Source organism: Oncorhynchus gorbuscha, linkage group LG01, assembly GCF_021184085.1.
Source record: "Oncorhynchus gorbuscha isolate QuinsamMale2020 ecotype Even-year linkage group LG01, OgorEven_v1.0, whole genome shotgun sequence".
Classification (NCBI taxonomy): Eukaryota; Metazoa; Chordata; class Actinopteri; order Salmoniformes; family Salmonidae; genus Oncorhynchus; species Oncorhynchus gorbuscha.
In genome coordinates this window covers 14,997,515-15,022,429 of record NC_060173.1, presented here as the reverse complement: position 1 = coordinate 15,022,429, position 24,915 = coordinate 14,997,515, and the positions used below count along the sequence as shown (strand labels likewise).

General features: G+C 40.3%; 1 protein-coding gene across 1 annotated transcript in view; it reads left to right on the top strand.

The window, feature by feature from the left end:
• Nucleotides 1-1,864: 1,864 nt before the first annotated feature.
• Nucleotides 1,865-24,915, top strand: part of kitlga (kit ligand a) — a 36,053-nt gene continuing 13,002 nt past the window's right edge. The window contains exons 1-4 of the mRNA XM_046345557.1: nucleotides 1,865-2,149; nucleotides 21,513-21,620; nucleotides 22,089-22,145; nucleotides 23,672-23,824. Of these exons, the coding sequence (XP_046201513.1) occupies nucleotides 2,135-2,149; nucleotides 21,513-21,620; nucleotides 22,089-22,145; nucleotides 23,672-23,824 (333 nt within the window). The 5' untranslated portion in view covers nucleotides 1,865-2,134. The remainder of the gene's footprint in view (nucleotides 2,150-21,512; nucleotides 21,621-22,088; nucleotides 22,146-23,671; nucleotides 23,825-24,915) is intronic.

Sequence of the window (24,915 nt, the reverse complement as noted above, 5' to 3'; positions counted from 1 at the left end):
GGCAGAATCTGAAGACAGGAGGAAGAAGGATTTAGCAGAAGGAAGAGATGATAGGATAGAATAGGAGAAAGTAATGGGAGAGAGAGCGACGATTGTGACGGCACATGACCATCTGGGTAGGGGTTGAGTGGCTAGAGTTGGAGGAGACAGAAAAGGAAACAAAGTAGTGATCAGAGACCTGAAGGAAGGTTGCAGTGAGATTAGTAGGTGAACAGTCTCTAGCAAAGATGTCAAGCATATTGCCTGTCTTGTAAGTGTTTGGTGACTGGGAAAGGGTGAGGTCAAAAGAGGAAAGGAGTGGAAAGAAAGAAAGGAAGAAAGAAAGAAAGAAAGAAAGAAAGAAAGACGTAGAAGACAACAATGTTAAGCTTGGGTGAACAAGTGACAGTGACAGTATGGAATTCAAATGAGGAGATGGACAAGTGATTGAGGGAGAAAAGAGAAAATCTCCAGTTAGGAGAAATTAGTATCCCTGTGCCGCCAATGCGACGACCAGATGCTCCCAGACTATGAGAGAACACATAGTCAGATGAAGAGAGAGCAGCTGGAGTGTCAGTGTTCTTTGGGATGATCCATGTCTCGGTCAGCACCAGAACAAAGGCGCGGTGCCTATTTGTTGTGGTTTCAACTAAGGACTACCTCTTTAACTCATCATTACATGTGATGTGAATCAGGTGTGCAGCGCTCAGGCGAAAACAAAAATGTGCACCCCTTTATTTCTTAATTGTAATTCAGGATTAACAAACACTGCTCCATGCAATTACCTTACATTCTGCAGTTCTTTGGCACCTCTATAAACGTGTGTTCTATGCAGCTGGTCTACATTCTCATCCAATGAAAGACCCCTAGCAACAATTAACATCAGTTCGGTGTATTTAAATCGGCAGCCAAATTGCTGACATTTGGTTGCATGGAACTAGTCGGAGCGAACGCGAAGCGCTGCTTAGTGGTAACCAATAATCTGTTCTAAATCTATGGTGGCAATCCCACTTCTGACACTAGTGCAGCAAATATGGGTGGAAAAGCCCGACTAGCACTCAGACCTGGGTTGCTGTGACTACCAGTCCAACAGTTTAGCCATTGCTCCAAGTGATCTGAACCTCTCAGAGGTCACAAAGTGTAGTAAAGTCGCTACAATATTGACAAAGCTTTCTAAAGGATATTGTTGCAAAAAAACAGTTATGATTATATAACTCTTATGGTGCCAATAAGTGAACAGTAGGTTATATGTGGCACCTAGCACAGAAGTTTTTAAAGAAATATGTATTGTTTTTCAAATTATCATTTTCTAAACTGAATTATTTTTTTGTTTGTTCATGTGAGCCCTAAGATGACTTTGCCAAGGTGGGTAATATGAGAAAAACATATATATTATACAACTTTTGATATGGTCATACCTATAAATTGTGATCGGCTATATGACCATGACTTGCTCAACCACTACATTTCCTAGAGACTTTTATTGTACATTTGGACCAGTTTGACTTTACGACTTTAACTCCTCTACAATAAATCGATATGCTTCCATGCCTGACGTTCAAAGTCAAAACCCAGCATGAGTGCCAGCATCTCGAATGTCGGTCTGTCAAGTTCCAACGATAAATGACATAGCGATGTGCCAACGGGGCAGTCTAACATGAGGCGTGGACAGGTATTTTCAGACAAATGGAAGTTATCATAATAAGGCTACTGTAGGTATATGTTACATATAGTAATATTGGTTTAATTCACAACGTAAAGCGGAGTTTATCGCAATATTTTCATCGGAGCTGTCGATGAGGACTGTATGATGGACGTTGGAGCTCAGCAGACTGACCGGAACGGTTCTTGTGGGCGGTACTTGAAGCAACTATAAAAATGGGTTTCCCTGTAAAAAAAAAACACCAACTCACTATGATCTCGCAGTACCCGTTAATGCGCTCCTTATGATGTGTATTTGGATACCATACCTATCATCAACAGAGCTCATTGCAGCAGTTTTATAAGGTTTAAGATTATTTTCCCTGCTTGGATACTAGGCTACTGACTAGGGCATTGGATATGTGCACACGGGATGATGAAAACCCCTTTCCTCCCCGCAGAAGTAAGATAAAATAGGGTTTCGCTTACATTGGATTTACTCCTCTCATTCCATATGAAGAAGCCAAAAGTAAGTTATCATCGAATTGCATATTTTCTTACTCACTTTCTTGTTATAGGCTGTCTTTTATTTGCATGTCTTTCTTGGATGTGCGTATTTCTCGGTGTGCGTATTCCAGTGGCAAATCAGAAGAAAACGAATGGTGTGAATTTGCTTATTTCTGTCCGCAGATTTTTTGAAAAGTATGCATACACGAGGAAAGTCATTCACGACTTACATTACCCCTCGTTTAATGCCAAACACCATGATTGATGTCTGACCGTAGGGTACATTGCATTCAATATCATTGACATGATGCCGGAGCACTATCCTTTACCGCTCAGCTTCTTTGGAAACGCTTGTCAAGTTACGCACCTTCATCACCATTTTCCAATACGGTCAAACAGAATATGCCAACCAACGGGAATTGTGTGTGGGTGTCATCCTATGTTTTCTGACATACTGTATCATAATTATTAAGACACGATGGACATTTTGTGGCTGTTGTATTTGCCCATGTTGACTAATGACAGTACGTCCCAATTATGTCCAATAATACAAAATATTTTCGCGCCTTATCGTTTTCTTTTCGTCATGAAAAGTGCTTTGACATGGTTGTTCATTAAATCATGAACAGTGATAAACATAGGATGTTGTTAGTACATGTATTTTGATGTGTATGCCTATTGGTATACGGGGATTTGGATACTGAAAAATGAAAGGGGAATAGGTTTTGGAAACAAATTATGGGGAAAATCTTAAAGCTTCAGTAGTACACAGTATCTTAAGATGTCATTTTGAATAGCATGTTAAGTTCGTTTATTTGTGTATGTAGGCTAGGTCTATGTATAACATGTGCAATGTGCAATTTATGTATTATACTGAGTGTGCAATGTGCATGTGTATATTTTGTATACAGCAGTACTGTGTGTCTAAGACACTTCCCCTTGGGGACATTAAAGTTGATCCTATCCCATCATATCTTATCCCATCCTATCTTATATTATCCCATCTTATATTATATTATCTTATCCTATCTTATCCTATCCTATTTTCCTTTTATTCAGACTTTCGAATATAAGCGTAACTGAAATCAGGTGTTTCTCACTTTTTAATTTCTAAATTTTAATTTTTAATTGAACCTTTATTTAACTCGGCAAGTCAGTTATGAACAAATTCGTCCCAATTCACGGCCTGATGTGATACAACCATGGATTTGAACCATGGATGGTAGTGGCACCTCTTGCACTGAGAATGCAGTGCCATAGACCACTGCGCAACTCGGGAGCCTCATACACCAGTGGAGGCTCCTCAGAGAAGGAAGGGGAGGCCCATCCTCCTCAGTTAATTTCCTTTCTTTTTTTTATTGTGAAACACTAAAAAGGTTATAATATTTAGATAAAACTGTACTAAATATATTCACGTCACCAAATAATTGATTAAAAGACACTGTTTTGCAATGAAGATCTACAGTAGCCTCAACAGCACTCTGTAAGGTAGCACCATGGTGTAGCCGGAGGACAGCTAGTTTCCGTCCTCCTCTGGGTACATCATTGACTTCAAAAGCTAGGAGGCTCATGGTTCTTACCCCCTTCCATAGACTTACACAGTTATTATGACAACTTACAGAGGTCGTCCTCCTACCTTTAGAGCTCTTGCAGCATGAACTGACATGTTGTCCACCCAATCGAAGGATCAGATTATTAATTTAGTACTGAAAGCCTAAACTACAGCTAGCTAGCACTGCAGTGCATACAATGTGGTGAGAAGTTGACTGAAAGAGAGAGAAAGACAATAGTTGAACAGTTTCGCGCAAATTAATTTCTAAAAAAATGAAGGAGAACCAAGAGAGAGATAGAGTGCTGGCTATATTTCGTTGTATTTTTTTTTCAATTTCACTTACTTAGCTAGTGAATGCAGCTAGCTAGTTTAGCCTAATCAAACACCCGGCTCAAACAGAAAGGGATGCTATGTTAGCTAGCTGGCTATGGCTATCCAACACTGGAACTCTTCCATGTCAAGGTAAGCTTTTGGTTTTTATTAATTTATTGCCACCAGGGCCCACCCATGTAACTGCTAAACTACTTGCTCTAACTGTACACTGTACTGGATGATTGTAGTTGGTTTACTAACCCGTTAGTTCTAGTAGCTATGTTGACTTTGACATTATTATGGTGACACCAATGTAGGCTGTGTGTAGCGGTTAACGGTTATGATATGAAGGTTTGGCTTGGAACCTTTCTTTCGCCTGGTCACAGACAGCTGATGTGTTGTGTACTGAAGTCCACAAGCACATGGAAAAGATGAGAGGAAGAGAGCACTTAGATGCGAGAAGGAAGTCCTCAACTGGCAGGACTGGCGGGTACTATTTAATGAAGCTGCCAGTTGAGGACTTGTGAGACGTCAGTTTCTCAAACTAGACACTCTAATGTACTTGTCCTCTTGCTCAGTTGTGCGCCTGGGGCCTCCCACTCCTCTTTTTATTCTGGTTAGATCCAGTTTGCGCTGTTCTGTGAAGGGAGTAGTACACAGCATTGTACGAGATCTTCAGTTCCTTGGCAATTTCTCGCTTGGAATAGCCTTCATTTCTCAGAACAAGAATAGAGTGATGAGTTTCAGAAGAAAGTTCTTTGTTTTGAGCCTGTAATCAAACCCATAAATGCTGATACTCCAGATACTCAACTAGTCTAAAGAAGACCAGTTTTATTGCTTCTTTAATCAGGAAAACAGTTTTCAGCTATGCTAACATAATTGCAAAATTATTTTCTAATGATCAACTAGCCTATTAAAATTATAAACTTGGATTAGCTAACGCAACTTGCCATTGGAACACAGGAGTGATGGTTGCTGATAATGGATTTCTGTAAGCCTATGTAGATAATCCATTAAAAATCTGCCGTTTCACGCTACAATAGTCATTTACAACATTAACAATGTCTACACTGTATTTCTGATCAATTTGATGTTATTTTAATGGACAAAAAATGTGCTATTCTTTCAAAAACAAGGACATTTCTAAGTGACCCTAAACTTTTGAATGGTAGTGCATGTGTATATGTATGCATGTTTATATGTATATGTGTATGTATGTATGCATATATATATATATATATAAATATATATATTTACCCCAAAAATGTATGGGTGATTGGAAATGATGCAGACAATTACATTGATGGAAACTACAATCTGTCTGCAATTTTAAAGACGATCCACCCCGTCACCTTGATTACTGAAATTTCTCTCGACTTTACACCTACGTTGTAAACTTTAATTCATAGAAAGCAACCTCGTGATTGGTATAGGAAAATTTTAGTATCATGTAGTGGCCTAAACCTATTGATGTTACATTGAACTGGGTGAATGGAATATGAATGACTGTCACCCAATATGATGTAAAAGAAAAAAGGCCATCGTCATAAAATAAACAATTATCCTCCCTCATCTTAAAACGGCACCAATCGCCACTGGCCTACAACGTGGACTTAGTGTGGACTTAACTGTAGCCTAATCTTTCTTTGAACCAGTACAACTTTTCCCTAACCCAGTTAGTATAATTGAACTTCTTACATATAGACTAGCCTACCTGTTTCTGCACACAGAAAATTCTGCTCAGCAACTGATAAATACATTCTGCATACTATCTGTGAAAATGTGCACCCTTTGGTATGCCTGTGATATACAGCATACAGTACCCAGTGTTTCTCAATAACTTGCATGGTTAAATTAAATCATGAAATACATCCTGGGAATATATTGCAACAAAGCTTTATTGACTACAGTGAGTCACTCATAGTTTTGGCAGATGTATGGTACCTGACAGAAAACAGGAACTCTTTCATTGCCTTCTTCCTTCTTTTTTTATCACATCAACTAATAATCACTTGTTAAAAATTTAAAAAATTGCACAATAGTCTGCAGCTGCTGCAATAGAAACATTGAACATAGCTATAAAAGGATAATAAGATACAATGTGCATATTATTCTGTTTGGCTGTCAAGAAAATAATGTGGTGTGAGGTAAGGTGTGTAAATTTGAGCGTTTCCCAAGAAAAAAAGCACCATTGACATTCGACACACACTGTAAATGCTACACATACATCCTAGGTTGTTTTTATGTGTGCTATGAAACCTCCTCAAAGGTCCCCAATGCCTCAGCAGTCAAGGTTTCCCAGACCACAAAAAAGGCTGGGTATATCAGTTTATTTTCTTTCGTGCTCCTAACCCCCAGATCCATACCCATTCTCCCAGCTTACACGCTTCCTTAGAAGTTGGTGCCCTGGGGGCCTGTGGAGACACTGGGGTTGCATAGAGAGGTCACATACTGACAGTCCGTTCACATCTCTGCTTTACGATGCACCCCCTGAAGAGAGCCGGGTGGGCACATTCAGGAAGAGTTAGTAGTCCAGCGAGAGAGTTAACGAGGCAATGAATTGAGTGAGATATGTCAAAAGTAGTGCACTGTTAAAGGGAGCAAGGTGCCATTTTGGACGAAGTCAACATCTCCTGAGCTCTAGACGCCACATGCCTGAGAATGCTAATCAAATAGGTTAGACTGGATGATCTGTAAGCAGCTCAGGTATGCTAATTCAACCTGTGGCCCTGCTGAGACTAATAGCATTATTGTCATGACTTTTGACCATACTTTAAACCTATATAGACTGGTGTTAGAGAGGCTTATTGTGCTAAAGTAACTCTTCGAACAGACTTGAAGTACGTGTGAAGCACCGGCACTAAGTTAAATATTAGTTGTTTCTTAAGGCAAAACAAAAACTTGACTGACCAAGCAGCAGGTTTGTAGGAGCCTGTAATGCCCTGCCAAAGCCAGGGGGACAGCCTCTTAGAATCTCCTATTGTGTTAGTGTTACATCAGAGGAGGCTGGTGGGAGGAGCTATAGAAGGACAGGCTCATTGTAAATACTGGAATGGAATTAATGAAACGGTATGGAACAGATGAAACATATGGAAACCACGTTTGACTCACATGTTCAATTTATTATATTCCAGCCATTACAACGAGCCCGTCCGCCTATAGCTCCTCTCACCACCGTCCTCAGTGCTATACATAGGTCCTACCTGTGTAGAATACAGTAGGTTTGCTTGGTTTAGTTATTTCTTACATCCTCTCAACAGTAGCGCTCTGATCACCGTGAACTTATTTTGGCGTTGTTTATAGCACTAAGTCCATACTCAGACAACCTCGTTGGCTGTTGGCAGTAAATGTAGTAGCTCAGACTAAAGGCTAAAGCGCTTATCAGAGTCCAAAATTGGTACGCATCCACACAGCAGTGTTCTAGAATATTGGACCATTGGCTTTCATACTTTAAGAATTTGCAGCACAACTCAAGCAATTTCTCCAACTGTCACCACATTCAAATGAGTGGAGCGGCATTGATTGGTGCGTGGTTGGGGTGTACGGTGGTCTCAGAGCTGTGTATCGCGGCTCCGCGACTTTGAACTCTGAATTATGCGTAATATTGTGTCATGAGAGTAGCATGGTTATCAAAGTTTATATGAACTTCCTGATAGTAGTTTGTTTATTGCTGCAGCTGCAGATACCTGTATCTTACGCAAGGGTTACTTAAGAGCAATAGAGTAGTGCTCTGCCTCATTGAGTTTTGAGTTTGTCCAATATATTTGAGATCCATATCTCTTACAATCTTTTAGCACTGGGTTGGGCTGCCTCTGTTTTCAGGAAGGGAAAACAACATCGTCAGTCACAGCAAATAGTCACGTTATGAGGAACGCAACAGGGGAAGACAATTATCTTCACACTGTTTTAGAAACAGACCGATAGTTCAAACACCACAAATTTAACACCATAGTCCCCTCAAAACTCGTCATTAAGCTCGAGACACTGCGTCTCGACCCCGCCCTGTGCAACTGGTTCCTGGACTTTCTGATGTGACGCCCCCAGTTGGTGAGAGTAGGAAACAACATCTCCACCCTGCTGATCCTCAACACTGGGGCCCCACAATGGAGCGTTCTCAGCCCTCTCCTGTACTCCCTGTTCACCCATGACTGCGTGGTCATGCAGGCCTCCAACTCAATCATCAAGTTTGCAGATGACACTACAGTGGTAGGCTTGATTACCAACAATGACGAGACGGCCTACAAGGAGGAGGTGAGGGCCCTCGGAGTGTGGTGTCAGGAAAATAACCTCACACGCAACTTCAACAAATCAAATGAGATGATTGTGGACTTCAGGAAACAGCAGAGGGAGCAGCCTCCTATACACATCGACGGGACAGTAGTGGAGAAAGTTTTAAGTTCTTCGGCGTACACATCACGGACAAACTGAATTGTTCCACCCACAACAGCGCCTCTTCAACCTCAGAAGGCTGAAGAAATTTGGCTTGTCACCAAAAACACTCACAAAATTTTACAGATGCACAATCGAGAGCATCCTGTCAGGCTGTATCACCACCTGGTATGGCAACTGCTCCGTCCACAACCGCAAGGCTCTCCAGAGGGTAGTGTGGTCTGCACAACGCATCACAGGGAGCAACCTACCTGCCCTCCAGGACACCTACACCACCCGATGTCACAGGAAGGCCAAAAAGATCATCAAGGACAACAACCACCTTAGCCACTGCCTGTTCACCCCGCTATCATCCAGAAGGCAAGGTTATTATTATTATTATAAGGTCAGGTGCATCAAAGCTGGGACCCAGAGACTGAAAAATAGCTTCTATCTCAAGGCTATCAGACTGTTAAACAGCCACCACTAACATTGAGTGGCTGCTGCCAACATACTGACTCAAATCTCTAGCCACTTTAATCATTTAAAATTGGATGTAATAAATGTTTCACTAGTCACTTTAAACAATGCCACTTTATATAATGTTTACATCCTCTCATATCTACTGCATCGTGCCTATGCCGTTCGGCCATCGCTCATCCATATGAATATGTACATATGAATATGTACATATTCTTATTCCTTCCTTTACACTTGTGTGTATAAGTTAGTTGTTGTGAAATTGTTAAATTACTTGTTAGATATTATTGCATGGTTGTAACTAGAAGCACAAGCATTTTGCTACACTCGCATTAACATCTGTTAACCATGTGTATGTGACCAATAAAATTTGATTTGATTTGAGCACACGGCCTGTCTTTATGCAGGATGCACTGCAGTCTAGGGCAAGTATGGGTTTTGGCTGATTGGGTTGCAGGACAAGTCAATAAGCCGGAGACTATTATTTTATTTCAAGCATGATAGCAGCCTAAACAAGAAATAACTAATATTGGTAACCATCTAGATGTCACCTTGATGCATACAATACATACAGTCTACTACTCAATGAGGAGGGCATGAAATGCAACAACACTGGGACACAGTCCACTTCGCTCTAGCTTGCCAAGCACCCCACGGACATCAATTCCACATTGGTTCAATGTAATTTAATTGAAATTACGTGGAAACAACATTGATACAACCAGTGTGTGCCCGGTGGGACTACTGTCCGACAACGGCATGGGAAGGGTGACAGTCACAGTAAGCACTCGTATATAACGCAAGAAGCAAGAGTACACCCATCATCAGTACTTTTAAATAAAACAATCGTCAGTTTTATGACTGACAATATACAATTATTTGGGTAAAACTAACAGTAAAATACGACTGACTTCTCCTCTGGCTTAAAAACACAAGGAATTACGTGGTAAGAAATGGAAGCAAAAAAAAAACACAGCTCAATCCAAAATGTCTAACCTATAGCAGAGCACTTGACATACCCACTCCTTTCCACATGCCCACTACTTTCCTTTCCACATGCCCACTACTTTCCTTTCCACATGCCCACTACTTTCCTTTCCACATGCCCACTACTTTCCTTTCCACATTCCCACATTCTTTCCACATGCTACTTTCTCCTTCCACATGCCCACTACTTTCCTTTCCACATGCCCACTACTTTCCTTTCCACATGCCCACTACTTTCCTTTCCACATGCCCACTACTTTCCTTTCCACATGCCCACTACTTTCCTTTCCCATGCCCACTACTTTCCTTTCCACATGCCCACTACTTTCCTTTCCACATGCCCACTACTTTCCTTTCCACATGCCCACTACTTTCCTTTCCACATGCCCACTACTTTCCTTTCCACATGCCCACTACTTTCCTTTCCACATGCCCACTACTTTCCTTTCCACATGCCCACTACTTTCCTTTCCACATGCCCACTACTTTCCTTTCCACATGCCCACTACTTTCCTTTCCACATGCCCACTACTTTGCCCCTTTCCACATGCCCACTACTTTCCTTTCCACATGCCCACTGCCCTTTCCACATGCCCACTACTTTCCACATGCCCACTACTTTCTTTCCACATGCCCACTACTTTCCTTTCCACATGCCCACTACTTTCCTTTCCACATGCCCACTACTTTCCTTTCCACATGCCCCTACTTTCCTTTCCACATGCCCACTACTTTCCTTTCCACATGCCCACTACTTTCCACATGCCCACTACTTTCCACATGCCCACTACGTTCCTTTCCACATGCCCACTACTTTCCTTTCCACATGCCCACTACTTTCCTTTCCACATGCCCACTACTTTCCTTTCCACATGCCCACTACTTTCCTTTCCACATGCCCACTACTTTCCTTTCCACATGCCCACTACTTTCCTTTCCACATGCCCACTACTTTCCTTTCCACATGCCCACTACTTTCCTTTCGAGATGCCCACTACTTTCCTTTCCACATGCCCACTACTTTCCTTTCCCATGCCCACTACTTTCCTTTCCACATGCCCACTACTTTCCTTTCCACATGCCCACTACTTTCCTTTCCACATGCCCACTACTTTCCTTTCCACATGCCCACTACTTTCCTTTCCACATGCCCACTACTTTCCTTTCCACATGCCCACTACTTTCCTTTCCACATGCCCACTACTTTCCTTTCCACATGCCCACTACTTTTTACTTTCCTTTCCACATGCCCACTACTTTCCTTTCCACATGCCCACTACTTTCCTTTCCACATGCCCACTACTTTCCTTTCCACATGCCCACTACTTTCCTTTCCACATGCCCACTACTTTCCTTTCCACATGCCCACTACTTTCCTTTCCACATGCCCACTACTTTCCTTTCCACATGCCCACTACTTTCCTTTCCACATGCCCACTACTTTCCTTTCCACATGCCCACTACTTTCCTTTCCACATGCCCACTACTTTCCTTTCCACATGCCCACTACTTTCCTTTCCACATGCCCACTACTTTCCTTTCCACATGCCCACTACTTTCCTTTCCACATGCCCACTACTTTCCTTTCCACATGCCCACTACTTTCCTTTCCACATGCCCACTACTTTCCACATGCCCACTACTTTCCTTTCCACATTCCTTTCCACATGCCCACTACTTTCCTTTCCACATGCCCACTACTTTCCTTTCCACATGCCCACTACTTTCCTTTCCACATGCCCACTACTTTCCTTTCCACATGCCCACTACTTTCCTTTCCACATGCCCACTACTTTCCTTTCCACATGCCCACTCCTTTTGCCCACACTTTCCTTTCGAGATCCTTTCCACATGCCCACTACTTTCCTTTCCACATGCCCACTACTTTCCTTTCCACATGCCCACTACTTTCCTTTCCACATGCCCACTACTTTCCTTTCCACATGCCCACTACTTTCCTTTCCACATGCCCACTACTTTCCTTTCCACATGCCCACTACTTTCCTTTCCACATGCCCACTACTTTCCACATGCCCACTACTTTCCTTACGACATGCCCACTACTTTCCACATGCCCACTACTTTCCACATGCCCACTACTTTCCTTTCGACATGCCCACTCGCCCATACTCCGGTCGCCATATTGGGCTGGAGCTACCCCTTTTAGTCTAGGGAAGAAGTGTCATCAACGAGACACCATAAAGGGTTTTCTAAACAGTCTCTGGGTTGGGATTAGCTGGGTTGAGATTAGCTGATTAACTGGGATGAGCTCCAATCGCTTTCCTTCACCTTGCTCACATTGTTAGCACTTATTATTTTTATTTTATTGAAGCTTTATTTAACTAAGCAAGTCAGTTAAGAACAGATTCTTATTTACAATGCCTGCTTACCAGAAGGCAAAAGGCCTCCTGCGGAGATGGGGGCTGGGATTAGAAATGTACAAAATACACATCACGACAAGAGAGACACCACAACACTACATAAAGTTAGAGCTACCTTCTAATTTGCTGTTGTGAAGTGACAACAGCGAGAAATATCTGTCTTGACTCACTGACTGGTTTAAAAAGGCTAAAATGAGCTGCTTTCACCTGGAAGTGGAATTTAGAAGGCAGTGCCCAGAGACATATAGGTACAGTATACTGTATGTACAGGGTTATTAAGTAGAGCATTAAATTAAGTGTTTAACCAATGGGATTCAGCTCCTACTGTGGATGGACAGACATGTCAGTGAGTCTGCCGAGTGTAAGCTATCTGAATAAGTGAAGGCTGGTCGGCACGTTGAGAGGTACTTACAGTAGCACAGATACGAAGTTTGCATACCCAAACAAAACTATAGCTTCAATGCATGAGTGGTGCTTAAACATTTATATACTCGTCATGTATAGTAGGCCTACTGTATTTAATTTACATTTTGTTATCTGCATTAAAGATACACTATGCAGAAATCACTCTGTCATTTCCTGGTCGCTAACATTCTAATGGTTTGCCTAATTAACATTTACGTGACAAAACAAGCAAGTATAGTTTAGAAAATCATTGTACCATTTAAGCCACTGTGAAATACCTTTTCCATAACAAAAAAATATAGTATTTTCAGCTGTTTGAAACAGTGGTGGAAAGTACCCAATTGTCATACTTGAGTAAAAGTAAAGATACCTTAATAAAATGACTAAAGTTAAAGTGAAATTCACCCAGTAAAATACTACTTGAATAAAAGTCTAAAAGTGTTTGGTTTTAAATATACTTAAGTATCAAAAGTAAAAATATAAATAATTGAAATCCCTTATATTAAGCAATCCAGATGGCACCATTTTCTTGTTATTTTAATGTATGGATAGCCAGGGGCGCACTCCAACACTCAGACATAATTTACAAATGAAGCATGTGTTTTTAGTGAGTCTGCCAGATCAGAGGCAGTAGGATGACCAGGGATGTTTACTTGGTAAGTGCATGAATTGGACCATTTTCCTGTCCTGCTAAGCATTCAAAATGTAACAAGTACTTTTGGGTGTCAGGGAAAATGTATGGAGTAAAAAGTACATTATTCTCTTCAGGAATGTAAAAGTAAAAGTTGTCAAAAATACCTGAAACTATTTAAGTAGCACTTTCAATTATTTTTAATTAACTACTTAACACCACTGGTTTGAAGATGATGTACAAAACCACAATTAAAAGACGCAAGAGCTAAACTTAAAGATGCAATACGCTGAAATTGCTCCGCCATTTCCTGGTTGATAAAATTAGAATAGTTCGCCTAATTTCAGTTTAAGAGACAAAACAGTCAGTCATTTTGTAGAAAATTATTGCACCATCTGTGAAAAATATTTTCCATAACCAAAAATATTGTATTTTCATCTGTTTGAAGCTGGTGTACAAAACCGGAAGCAAAGGACGCAAAAACAAAGTCCCCCACTGTCTATGACACAGCTAATTAGTGAATTTAGATTCTCAAGGAAATGTTGGAGGATGTTCCATGTGTTGGGTTTTCTGAGGATGAGTCAGAACTGAAGACACCAAGAGGCATAAAACAGTATGATGGGAACACAAATGGTGCAAATTAACAGTTGACAGACTTCAAGGCTATAAAAGTGTAAAGATGAAACCTGGCCAATGTGATAACAAGGCAGCAACTCAGCAATATGCTTTTTTACCTATAAGCAGTTTCACGACTAATTTGTCTTGCTCAGAGGTACCCTCTTAGTACATAGATGCTCTTGGAAAAGTATATTCCGATTAACTGAAAATACTGCATTTCCTTTCAAAAATATATATTTATTCGTTATTTTACCAGGTAAGTTCACATTCTCATTTACATCAACAACCTGGGGAATAGTTACAGGGGAGAGGTGACCATGATGGTTTGAGGGCCAGATTGGGAATTTAGCCAGGTAACCCGGGGTTAACACCCCTACTCTTACAATACGTGCCATGGGATCTTTAATGACCTTAGAGAGTCAGGACACCCATTTAACATCCCACCCAAAAGACAGCACCCTACACAGAGCAGTGTAGGGTCACTGCCCTGGGGCATTGGTATATTTTATTTTAGACCAGAGGAAAGAGTGCCTCCTACACCACTTCCAGCAGGATCTGGTCTCCCATCCAGGGACTGACTAGGACCAACCCTGCTTCGCTTCAGAAGCAAGCCAGCAGTGGTATGCAGGGTGGTATGTTGCTGGCATATCATAATAATGTGTTGCAGATGTTCTTACAATGACACCCATTTTTTTATACATTTTATTCACTGTTTTGGGTACAACTGATGTTGTGAATGGAGCCTTGTGATATTTATAGTTAGTCAGCATTATTAAGACTTTGGAGAAGGCTGGGCCTCACAAGCTATTTTTTGTTAGGGAGAGAGAGCCAGAACCCCCCCCCCTAAAAAGATTCCTCCAGAACCATGACCAACGTATCTGTCCTTGGCAGTGTTCAACACAGATACAACTCAATTGGCTTCGTGATCAGATTTGTGCAAAACCATATTTTAACTGTTCACATGTCCAAAAGTACAGCTCATTTTAGGCATTACCATGATGTTGATCAACTCGCAACATGTGCTATCATATCATAACATTGAGACTGTTGAGAAGATATGAGTGCAATGTACCATGATCAGACTAACCCTGTCCCCCACACACAAACAGACCTGTTTTAACCCCTCACACACTTAGTCACAGACACATGTCTGGTTTGTCATTGAATGCAAGTGAGATACTGATATTTTGACATGTTAAATGAAGCGTTTTTAGTCCGCTCCCTTGTTTCTTTAACACGCACTTTTCCTTCACAAGCTTCAAAAGACTTTACAACCCTGAAATGTTATTCAGTCTTTCACCATCTCTGTGCTTTCTATTATCTTTAACTGAACTGGTTGATCTCTAGAGGGAACGTAACGCAGAGGGAAAACAAATATTTTTATTGGTCAGTAGTATGTTGGGTCAATTGTGGATGTACATGACCTCATACTGTTAATATCACAAGTCTCTTCCAAGTTCACCCAAATTGGATTCCTTAAAGTTTGGTGCACTTCCAGTTATTTTTTTATTTTATGTCTTGAAGGGATGATATGGGAATAATTAAAGAATGTTCTATTTCTCCAAGTAAAACAAACGTCTGCTGATACCGTTTCAACCAGTTTCGAAAATCTGCTAATCTGCCAAGTCTGGTATTACCTGACCCTTAAATGGACTCCAAAACACTACAACAACCTTTACAACAGATTTTCAAGTTTTGTGTTACACTCATGCTAACGTCAAACCATAGGGCAGAGCTAACATCTTTCATTATCCTAAGTGATATAGAACCATAAAGATAACATGAATCACCATGCACCCTCATCAGGACAGATCGATGGAGTCTTGAGGTCATCAATGATTGACTGATTTGAAGTAGTCTCTCCGTGTCAACACTGTAGTAGTAATAGTAGTAGTAATAGAATAAGTACTTTATTGATCCCAAGATGTACTACTCAATGTAGTTATCAAGCAATGTTTTTTCCCGGCACTCAACCTATGTGCTCTTCAGTTGACCACATGACATTGAATGAGCCTCTATATCTTTATAATCCCCAATGGTATTTGTTTCAGTGTTTACTTCATTAACATGGGCCTCTGTAAGTGCACTTAAGTGGACAGAGGAACGCAGAATGTAATTTGTAGATGCAAATGAAATGAATACATGTTTTGAGTAGTCGCTGGTCCGTTTTCTGAATCACTCCGGAAATAGATCAATCGCGTTTCCTGTTTTTCCTTGTAGGCCTGTGTTCTATTTTGGGTTATCGTCAGATATGATAAAACTATTATTTTAAACAAATGTTCTAAATTCTATGCTTACACTGCCATTCTTGGATCAAAAGTGTTTGTATTTCCATTAAGTATGATTTCAGCGATACCTGGGAAAACTGACCAGAATGTTTTGTTTGTTTATCAAACAGGTTACAATACCCAGTAGAAGCCAGAAGCCTACAAAGATCAAGTCATTGTTGTTCCTTTCCAGCCAGTAAACAATGCACTAGTCTCTACAGCCTTGGTCATAGACCTTAAGTCCACTGGAAAACAATAGTAATTTCTTCCATCTAATATGAGACAGCAATTAGGCTTTGAAAACAGATTTGATCTGCAATCCAGTCTATTTTTTATTCCTTCATAATGGAACGTGTTTATTAAAACAGAAAGCGCACTGGCAGAGATGATGCATTGTCATTCGACCAAAATCATTTTGATGAGATTAGGGACAGGGTCTTGCCTGTGCAAAACTGATGGCCTAAAAGATGCCATGTGGCACTAATGTTATGCACGGCGTTGTGTTTTTGTACAATGAGATTACTGTATGTGCTGAAGACGGCTAGAGAGGAGGGCACTGGTCTGGTTGTCTAGAGGGCCTGTTGGGTCTGATTGGTTAATGATATGTCAGGATCAAAGAAGCTGTAGAGGAGGAGGACATGGTAATCATCATTTTCAGGCAGTGCAGTGGGACCAACACAACATACCTCAAGAGCAGTAATGCATCCAACAAAGAGGGAACACGGGCCTTTTAAGTTATTTGTTCATTTTCCACTAAAATGTGCTATGATTTACTGAGAGAAACCAGGAAGCACTGCTTTGAGTTCTTTATGAAAATGGGTGTTTGATTCAATTTCATATCGATCTGAATTTAATACAAATTAAAATGTAATTGAATCTCTAATTACTATTACTTCCCTCTTTTCCTTGCTTTACTTTTGATCAAAGGAAAGGCCTGTTAAAGGTGGCAGTGAACTGATCAAAATGTACAATACTATATACATGTCTTTACTTTTAGCAATGTCTATAGTGACTGCTTGCCAATGTTCTGTGGGGGGGAGACAGAACCTTGAGACCAGATTCAGTGACAGAGCTCAACCAGCTGGGGCAACACTATGAACTACTTCCTGGCACAGTTTTGGTTAATTACTGTATAATTATTGTTAGTTTATTTATGCAACAAATATGCCTTCTTTAGTATTGTTCTTGGATGCCAGATAGATCATAAGATACAGAAGTGATGAGAGATTTACAACCAAAACGGGTTAATGCCATCACTCAAAACTACCTTAGTTTTGCTATGGCAGATGTATTGGCTGGTTAACAAGCTGGCATTGGGCATAAACTTGACGTGTTATACATAATATGCAAATGTCCTCAGGAAAAACAAATTGTCCAATTATTTTGCATAAATGATTTTCATTTTAACATCCTGCTGTCTCATTGATTGAATATTCTAATCAGGATATACTGTACCTCTATTACCTAAATATACCTGCTATATCTCTCCAACTGTTGCTGCATTTTACAAGAGTTTGATTTTATTTTTATTTCTTCTAGAAGTATGAAAAATGCAGGGATATCGTTGGACTTTAAGGTCAGCTTGATGTTTCAAACATGTGGGTAATCTCTTGTGGACAGACTACGAGCAAATTAGGTGAGATTTGAGTATTGGGTTAACGGACACTAACATGTGGGGAATAATGAACAAAGACCTTGACGTTATCCGTGAAAAGATCTATGGATATCCATCCATGTTAGAGCACATTGTATCTTATTTTCATGATGGAACCGCACTGTTTAGAATTCAAATACATAGATAGTTCAGGAAACTGCCTCTGGTATTGCTGTGTTTTGTCTCCAGAACAGAACTACACTGCTATTTTCCAGATTCCCATGGCAATTGGTAACTATCCCAGCCGTGACAGGAGAACAGTCTCAGTGATCTGGCTTTAGTCTGCCACTGTACTGTAGGTCTGACAGCATGATAACATCCACTTCTAACTATAGTTGTTAATAACATGTTATTTCTAAGTTGTTATAGATTGGTCATACAGTACCAAAAACAAGTATTTTTTATAACCAATGTTATTGATGAACAAACACAGTAAACACAGCCAACATACAACACGCACTGTAATATTTCTAAATGTATGTCGTACGTGGTAGCTCACTGCAAAAATGTATATTATTACCAGACAGAATTAGATCATAACATGAATAACCGATGTGTTAGATACAACTGGAGTATATTCATTTATTTATCGTTTTCCCTTTTTCTCGTATTTATTGAAGAAAATATGACCTGAGTTTGACTGGCATTTGGCCAGACATATTGTAGCCGCTCTCCAACCACTTCTTTGATATCAGGGGTCACGATTCGATTCTGTCTCATAAAGAGCTAGGAAGCACATCTTCTTTCCATGGTTGCACGTTCGTGTCTCCTCACCTGCCGTGCTTATTACTTTGCCAGTTTGATTATGTTAAATTCCAAGGCAGTGCTTTGTGTGTGTGTGTGTGTGTGTGTGTGTGTGTGTGTGTGTGTGTGTGTGTGTGTGTGTGTGTGTGTGTGTGTGTGTGTGTGTGTGTGTGTGTGTGTGTGTGTGTGTGTGTGTGTGTGTGTGTGTGTGTGTGTGTGTGTGTGTGTGTGTGTGTGTGTGTGTGTGTGTGTGTGTGTGTGTGTGTGTGTGAAATGCACACTTCATGTGAATTAAGCTCCTTTATCTTTGATACATGTTATAATGTAATGTAATGTTTTATAGATACATTACATAGAAAGAATCATGTCAAATCAGAATTGAATTTAGACCGTATTTATGTGGACTTGATGCTCACTCTAAGTTGAGGGAGGAATAAGAATGGTTCTAAAAGTGATTAAACAAGAATGTACGTTAAAAAGGAAATTCAAAAGGAGTTTAATTGAATCTGAAATTAGTAAATGATTTAACATAATCGGATCCCATTTTATGTAGGGAGTGAGGTGAATTATGTTTTACCATATTTTTTGCAGTACTTTCCATTGCACACAAATTAGTCAAAAATGTAATAGAGGTGTTTGCAGAATTGAATGTGAGGTGTCATTACAAACTCATTAAAGAAATGGCAAATGTAGTCAAATGTGGTAGTCTTACACTGTAATTATACTATCTGTATAGTATACTATACTATTATCTGTCTATGTTGCTAAGTGCATCGTTTGAAGCTTTCATTTTGGACCCAACCGTGGGGGGAGTGTGTTTGTGCTCCCATTGTGGCTAGTCAGATGCACAGTCATACAGACACTTTAATGTCTGTAAACTACTGAAATATCTTGTTTAAGAATGTCACCCAGAAAATGCTAATTAGGGTTCCGATCACCTAAGGCCACTTCAACCCAACAATTACTACAAACAAATTAAGATCATAAATCTGTAGCCCTCATAACATTCCTTACAAGACCCTGACATAATTATGTTATCTCGGTTTAACCAAAGACAGATTCCAAATACAGATTCTAAAGACAGATTCCAAAGACATCTGTCAAAGCCACTGTATAATGGTGTTAAACCCGTTTCCAAATGTTTCAATTGTTTACCAGTGACAGTTTACCACTGTCCAAATGTGCCCCTGTGAATAGTCCCCAGGGATCTATGAAACAATGGCTGGTCCACCAGGGCCTAGCATTTTTATCTGCCTCACACTGCATGTTTTAAAACCAAGTAGGACACCAATGTGACCCATTTGAACTTGTGCTGAATTGTGGTCTAGCTAGTTTATTTCCTAATTTATTTAAAGCATAGCAGTGCAGCCCAGTCAAAGTGTACTATTTTGTCATTGACTGAATTGACTTTCAGATGTCAAATGTTGACATTTGGAGGTGTTATGTTGGCTCGCTCCCCTGCCGGACAAACCTTTTGAGTCTATCCGAAAAAAAATTCAAATGGTTTTTCGACTGAGCGTAATTTGTTAGGTACATGCATCAATAGTTTAAATAAGTTAAATGTTTGACAGATACACAGATGTGTAATGTATTCTGCATGCATTTTTATCTGTCTCTGTGATTTGATTTGCCACTATTCATATCATGCAATTTTAGCCACACCGTGACCATACCAGACTATTACCTGCATGACCATTTTGGACTCTGATGACCTCCAAGGGAGGAAACGTGACATTGTGTAAATTTAATACCATCTTACATGGACCTATTATCTATCACCTCCTTCCATCCCTGCCTATCTCCCTCCTCACTCCCTCCCCTGTAACCTCCATCTGACTTCAGTCTTGTGTCCGTCACGGACATCTCCACTCATGTAAAGATGATTTTGTTTAGATTAATTAAACAGAGTTATGTGGAATTGAATTAGGCTCCGTTCGCTCTTTAATTTAGGTTTATCTTAATTTTCCCCCTTGTCTCATTGGTTGTTCTTTGTATTCTGTACCTCTTCCAGCTGTCGTATGAGGAAAGAGACAACAGTGCAGGGGCACAGGGGATATTATCTATGGCTGAGTCCCGAATGGCACCCTCTTTCATACATAGTGCATTTCTTTTGACCAGAGCCCTATGTGTCCTGGTCAAAGGTATAGTGCACTATATAGACAATAGGGTGAATTTGGGATGCAGGCAATGTGTTTGTTGAGCTCCTTTACACAGCACTCATTAGTTAACAGAGTGTCTGAATTGCCCTCGGGGCTCAGTGGCTGCCAGTCAGTAAGCTCCTCTCTAATATTTTTCATCTTCCTAGCTTCATTTCAATCTTCAACATAAACCTCCTTGCAAACTTTTTGTGTGGAATCCACTTTTGTTCCTGTTCCAAATCTGGTCTAAGAGGGAGGGAAGTTTGGGGGAGGGTGTGGGTCGGGTTGGACTGTTGCATAACATGCTCAGACTGGCATGGGGATGGGGTTGGAGGGGTTGACAGGGGCGAGGGAATGGCTGCAGAGGGGCAGGCAGACATTAGTCACACAGGCCTCCCTGAAACACTACATGCATTAGTCAATAGACCATGAAAGGCCTGGTCTTGATACCAAGGCTGCAATTCAGCTGATTGAAGTAGCCAATTAAATGATAAGAAAAGAAAAGCAACCCAATTGATTGATGACCACCACGTCATCCCAAACTGTGTCTAGAAAGGACTGGAGCACTAAGGGGCTGTCACCGTCTATTTTACGGACCCTAGTGTTTGAAGACAGACTTTTTCTAAGGGAACGGTGTCATCATCATGGTGAAATTAACGTTGTCTGGATATGTTCTCTAGGATGCTATTCAAGTGTCAGGTTGCTACCTTTGATCAACCAAGACAGGCCTAAGGGGTCAACTTTAAGGGATTATGTATAATTGTAGGCTAAAGATAGTTATTCTAATGGAATATTAATCTGTAGAAATTTCTCATAATGTTGTGTGTTTGTCTTTTCTTGGTTTTCAGATTTGGATACGCGTCTGTGTCCATTTATTGCTGTGCATCACACTTGGAGTCCAGTCAAGTGAATTTGGAAACACCGTAACAGATGACATCACAAGAATTTCACTATTGGTAAAGTCCTTGGAAGTACTTGTTTCTTCAAGCCACCAAAACTGCAAATCAAAGATCTTTGGCAAATGCTCTTACTGTATTTAACTGTCTCGATCCAGTTACTACCAGCATGGTGTTTCATTCTTATCCAGTTCTTAGAAAGGTGGATTGCACAATCCAATCCAATTCATTGTAATCCTCTCAAAATCAACCATTATGCTTATGCGGAACATTGCTGCAATGCCAGTTGCAAACAATTACATTTGTAGACTTGAAAGTATACTTTGATACATTGATGCATCTAGAATCAGTCATTGTTTTCTAATACCACTGACGGGGATTGTCATGAAACTCTCACACAGTAGGACATCCTGCATTACAATTAGTGTAAACCAGTAGCTGAATCTCTGAGATTTGTTCTGGTAACAAACTCAAATGTTCCCAAAACATTTCTGCTAACATTTCATGATATTGTCTGGTTTTTAACAGAAACAAAATATACCTAAAGATTACAAGATTCCTGTGACATACGTTCCGAAAGAAGTGGTGAGAAGATGTTTTCTTCTTCTCATGATTACACTATTATAATAACTTAATATGTTTGTGTTCCTTACTAAATATTATTGAATGTCTGTGTTGCCTGACTTTTTTAGAGGGTGGACTATAATTTTTCTGTTGTGATCAATTAAAAAAACGGTATACACTACGGTTCTAAAGTTTGTGGTCACTTAGAAATGTCCTTGTTTGTGAAAGAAAATATCATTTTTTGTCTATTAAAATAACATCAAATTGATCAGAAATACAGTGAAGCCATTGTTAATGTTGTAAATGACTATTGTAGTGTGAAACAGCAGATTTTTTATGGAATATCAACATAGGTGTACAGAGCCCCATTATTAGCAACCATCACTCCTGAGTTCCAATGGCACATTGTGTGAGCTAATCCATTTTATAATTTTAAAATGCTAATTGATCATTAGAAAAAGCTCTTGCAATTATGTTAGCACAGCTGAAAAATCTTGTTGTGATTAAGGAAGCAATAAAACTGGGCCTTTTTTTAGACTAGTTGAGTGTCTGGAACATCAACATTTGTGGTTTTGATTTCAGGCTCAAAATGACCAGAAACAAAGTGCTTTCTTCTGAAACACGTCTGTCTATTCTTGAAGGCTATTCCAAGAGAGAAATTGCAAAGAAACGGAAGATCTTGTACAATGCTGTGTACTACTCCCATCACAGAACAGTGCAAGCTATCTCTAACCAGAATAAAAAGAGTAATGGGAGTCCCCGGTGCACAACTGATAAAGAGGACAAGTACAGTAGAGTGTCTAGTTTGAGAAACAGACACCTCACAAGTCCTCAAGGCATCTGTTTCACAAACTAGACACTCTAATGTACTTGCCCTCTTGCTCAGTTGTGCACCGGGGCCTCCCACTCCTCTTTCTATTCTGGTTAGAGCCAGTTCGCTCTGTTCTATGAAGGAGTAGTACACAGCATTGTACGAGATCTTCAGTTTCTTGGCAATTTCTCACATGGAATAGCCTTCATTTCTCAGAACCAGAATAGACTGACGAGTTTGAGAAGAAAGTACATTTTTTTCTGGCCATTTTGAGCCTTTAATCAAACCCACAAATGTTGATGTTCCAGATACTCAACTAGTCTAAAGAAGGCCATTTGTATTGCTTTTAATCAGGACAACAGTTTTCAGCTGTGCTAACATAATTGCAAAAGGATTTTCTAATGATCAATTTGCCTTTGAAAATGATAAACTTGGATTAACTAACACAAAGTGCCATTGGAACACAGGAGTGATGGTTGCTGATAATGGGCCTCTGTATGTCTACATACATTTTTCATTGAAAATCATCCGTTTCCAGCTACAATAGTCATTTACAACATTAACAGTGTCTACACTGTAATTCTGATCAATTTGATGTTATTTTAATGGACAAAAAAAATGCTTTTCTTTCAAAAACAAGGACATTTCAAAGTGACCCCAAACTTTAGAACCGTAGTGTATATCATAACTGTCCATTACCCATGATTGTTATTTCCAGATGTATTTTCTTTTTCAGGGTGGAATGTGTTGGGTAGCGCTAAACGTTTTCCACTTGGAACTCAGTTTACGAGGATTAGCAGACAAGTTTGGAAGCATTTCGTCCAACAAATATAACATCAGCATATTGATCGAAATGCTGAAAGAGACAAGATATCACATGAAGAACTTGGTACGTTTGCACCTTTGGTTCTAATACTAATATTGTAACTGTGATAGCTCTTATGACAGGTTTCTTTTGATGAGGACACATGTAAAAAAAAAAAAAAAAAAATTAAATGCACCTTTGAAATGCATTACTGTACATAGAATATTTCTCATATGGGGCCTCCCGAGTGGCGCAGTGGTCTAAGGCACTGCATTGCAGGGCTAGAGGCGTTACAACAGACCCGGGTTCGATCTCAGGCTGTATCACAACCGGCTGTGACCGGGAGTCCAATAGGGCGGCGCACAATTGGCCCAGCGTCGTCCTGGTAAGGGGAGGGTTTAGCCAGGGTGGCTTTACTTGGCTCATCGTGCTCTAGTGACTCCTTATGGCGGGACGGGTGCCTGCAGGCTGCTCTTGGGTGGCAGTTGAACGGTATTTCCTCCAACACATTGGTGCGGCTGGCTTCCGGGTTAAGAGGGCGTGTGTTAAGAAGCGCAGTTTGGCGGGTCATGTTTCGGAGGACGCATGGCTCAACCTTCGCCTCCCGAGCCTGTTGGGGAGTTGCAGTGATGAGGCAAAATCGGAAAAAGGGGTAAAATACAAAAAATATACATATATTTTTTTATCATACCAATATGTCATTACCAATTACAATTATGACAATAACAATACCGCCCACAGTGCAACATGGCAGTTAAAGGCCTCAACTGCGAATGCTGAATTGGCAAAGGTCTTGTTGGATAGAGTCTTTGATTGGGAGTACTCCCTAGCTGCCTCTGGTGGAGGTGGTCAATAACACATCCATTCATGCAATCCTTTCTGGCCCAATCACATGAAATAGAATACTATAATAAAATAATTAACATGGTACACAAGTCCTGAGCACAAACAGACCAGCATCATTTCACATCTGAGTTGTCTGCAATGATGTCTTGTGAGGACTTGGATCATCTATCATGGTAGATCAGGTATTCATAAAGGGACCTCTCTTAGTCTCATGAGAGTGACGAAGTACAGTGACTTGCAAAAGTATTCATCTCCCTTGGTGTTTTTCCTATTTTGTTTCATTACAACCTGTAATTTAAATGAATTTTTATTTGGATTTTATGTAATTG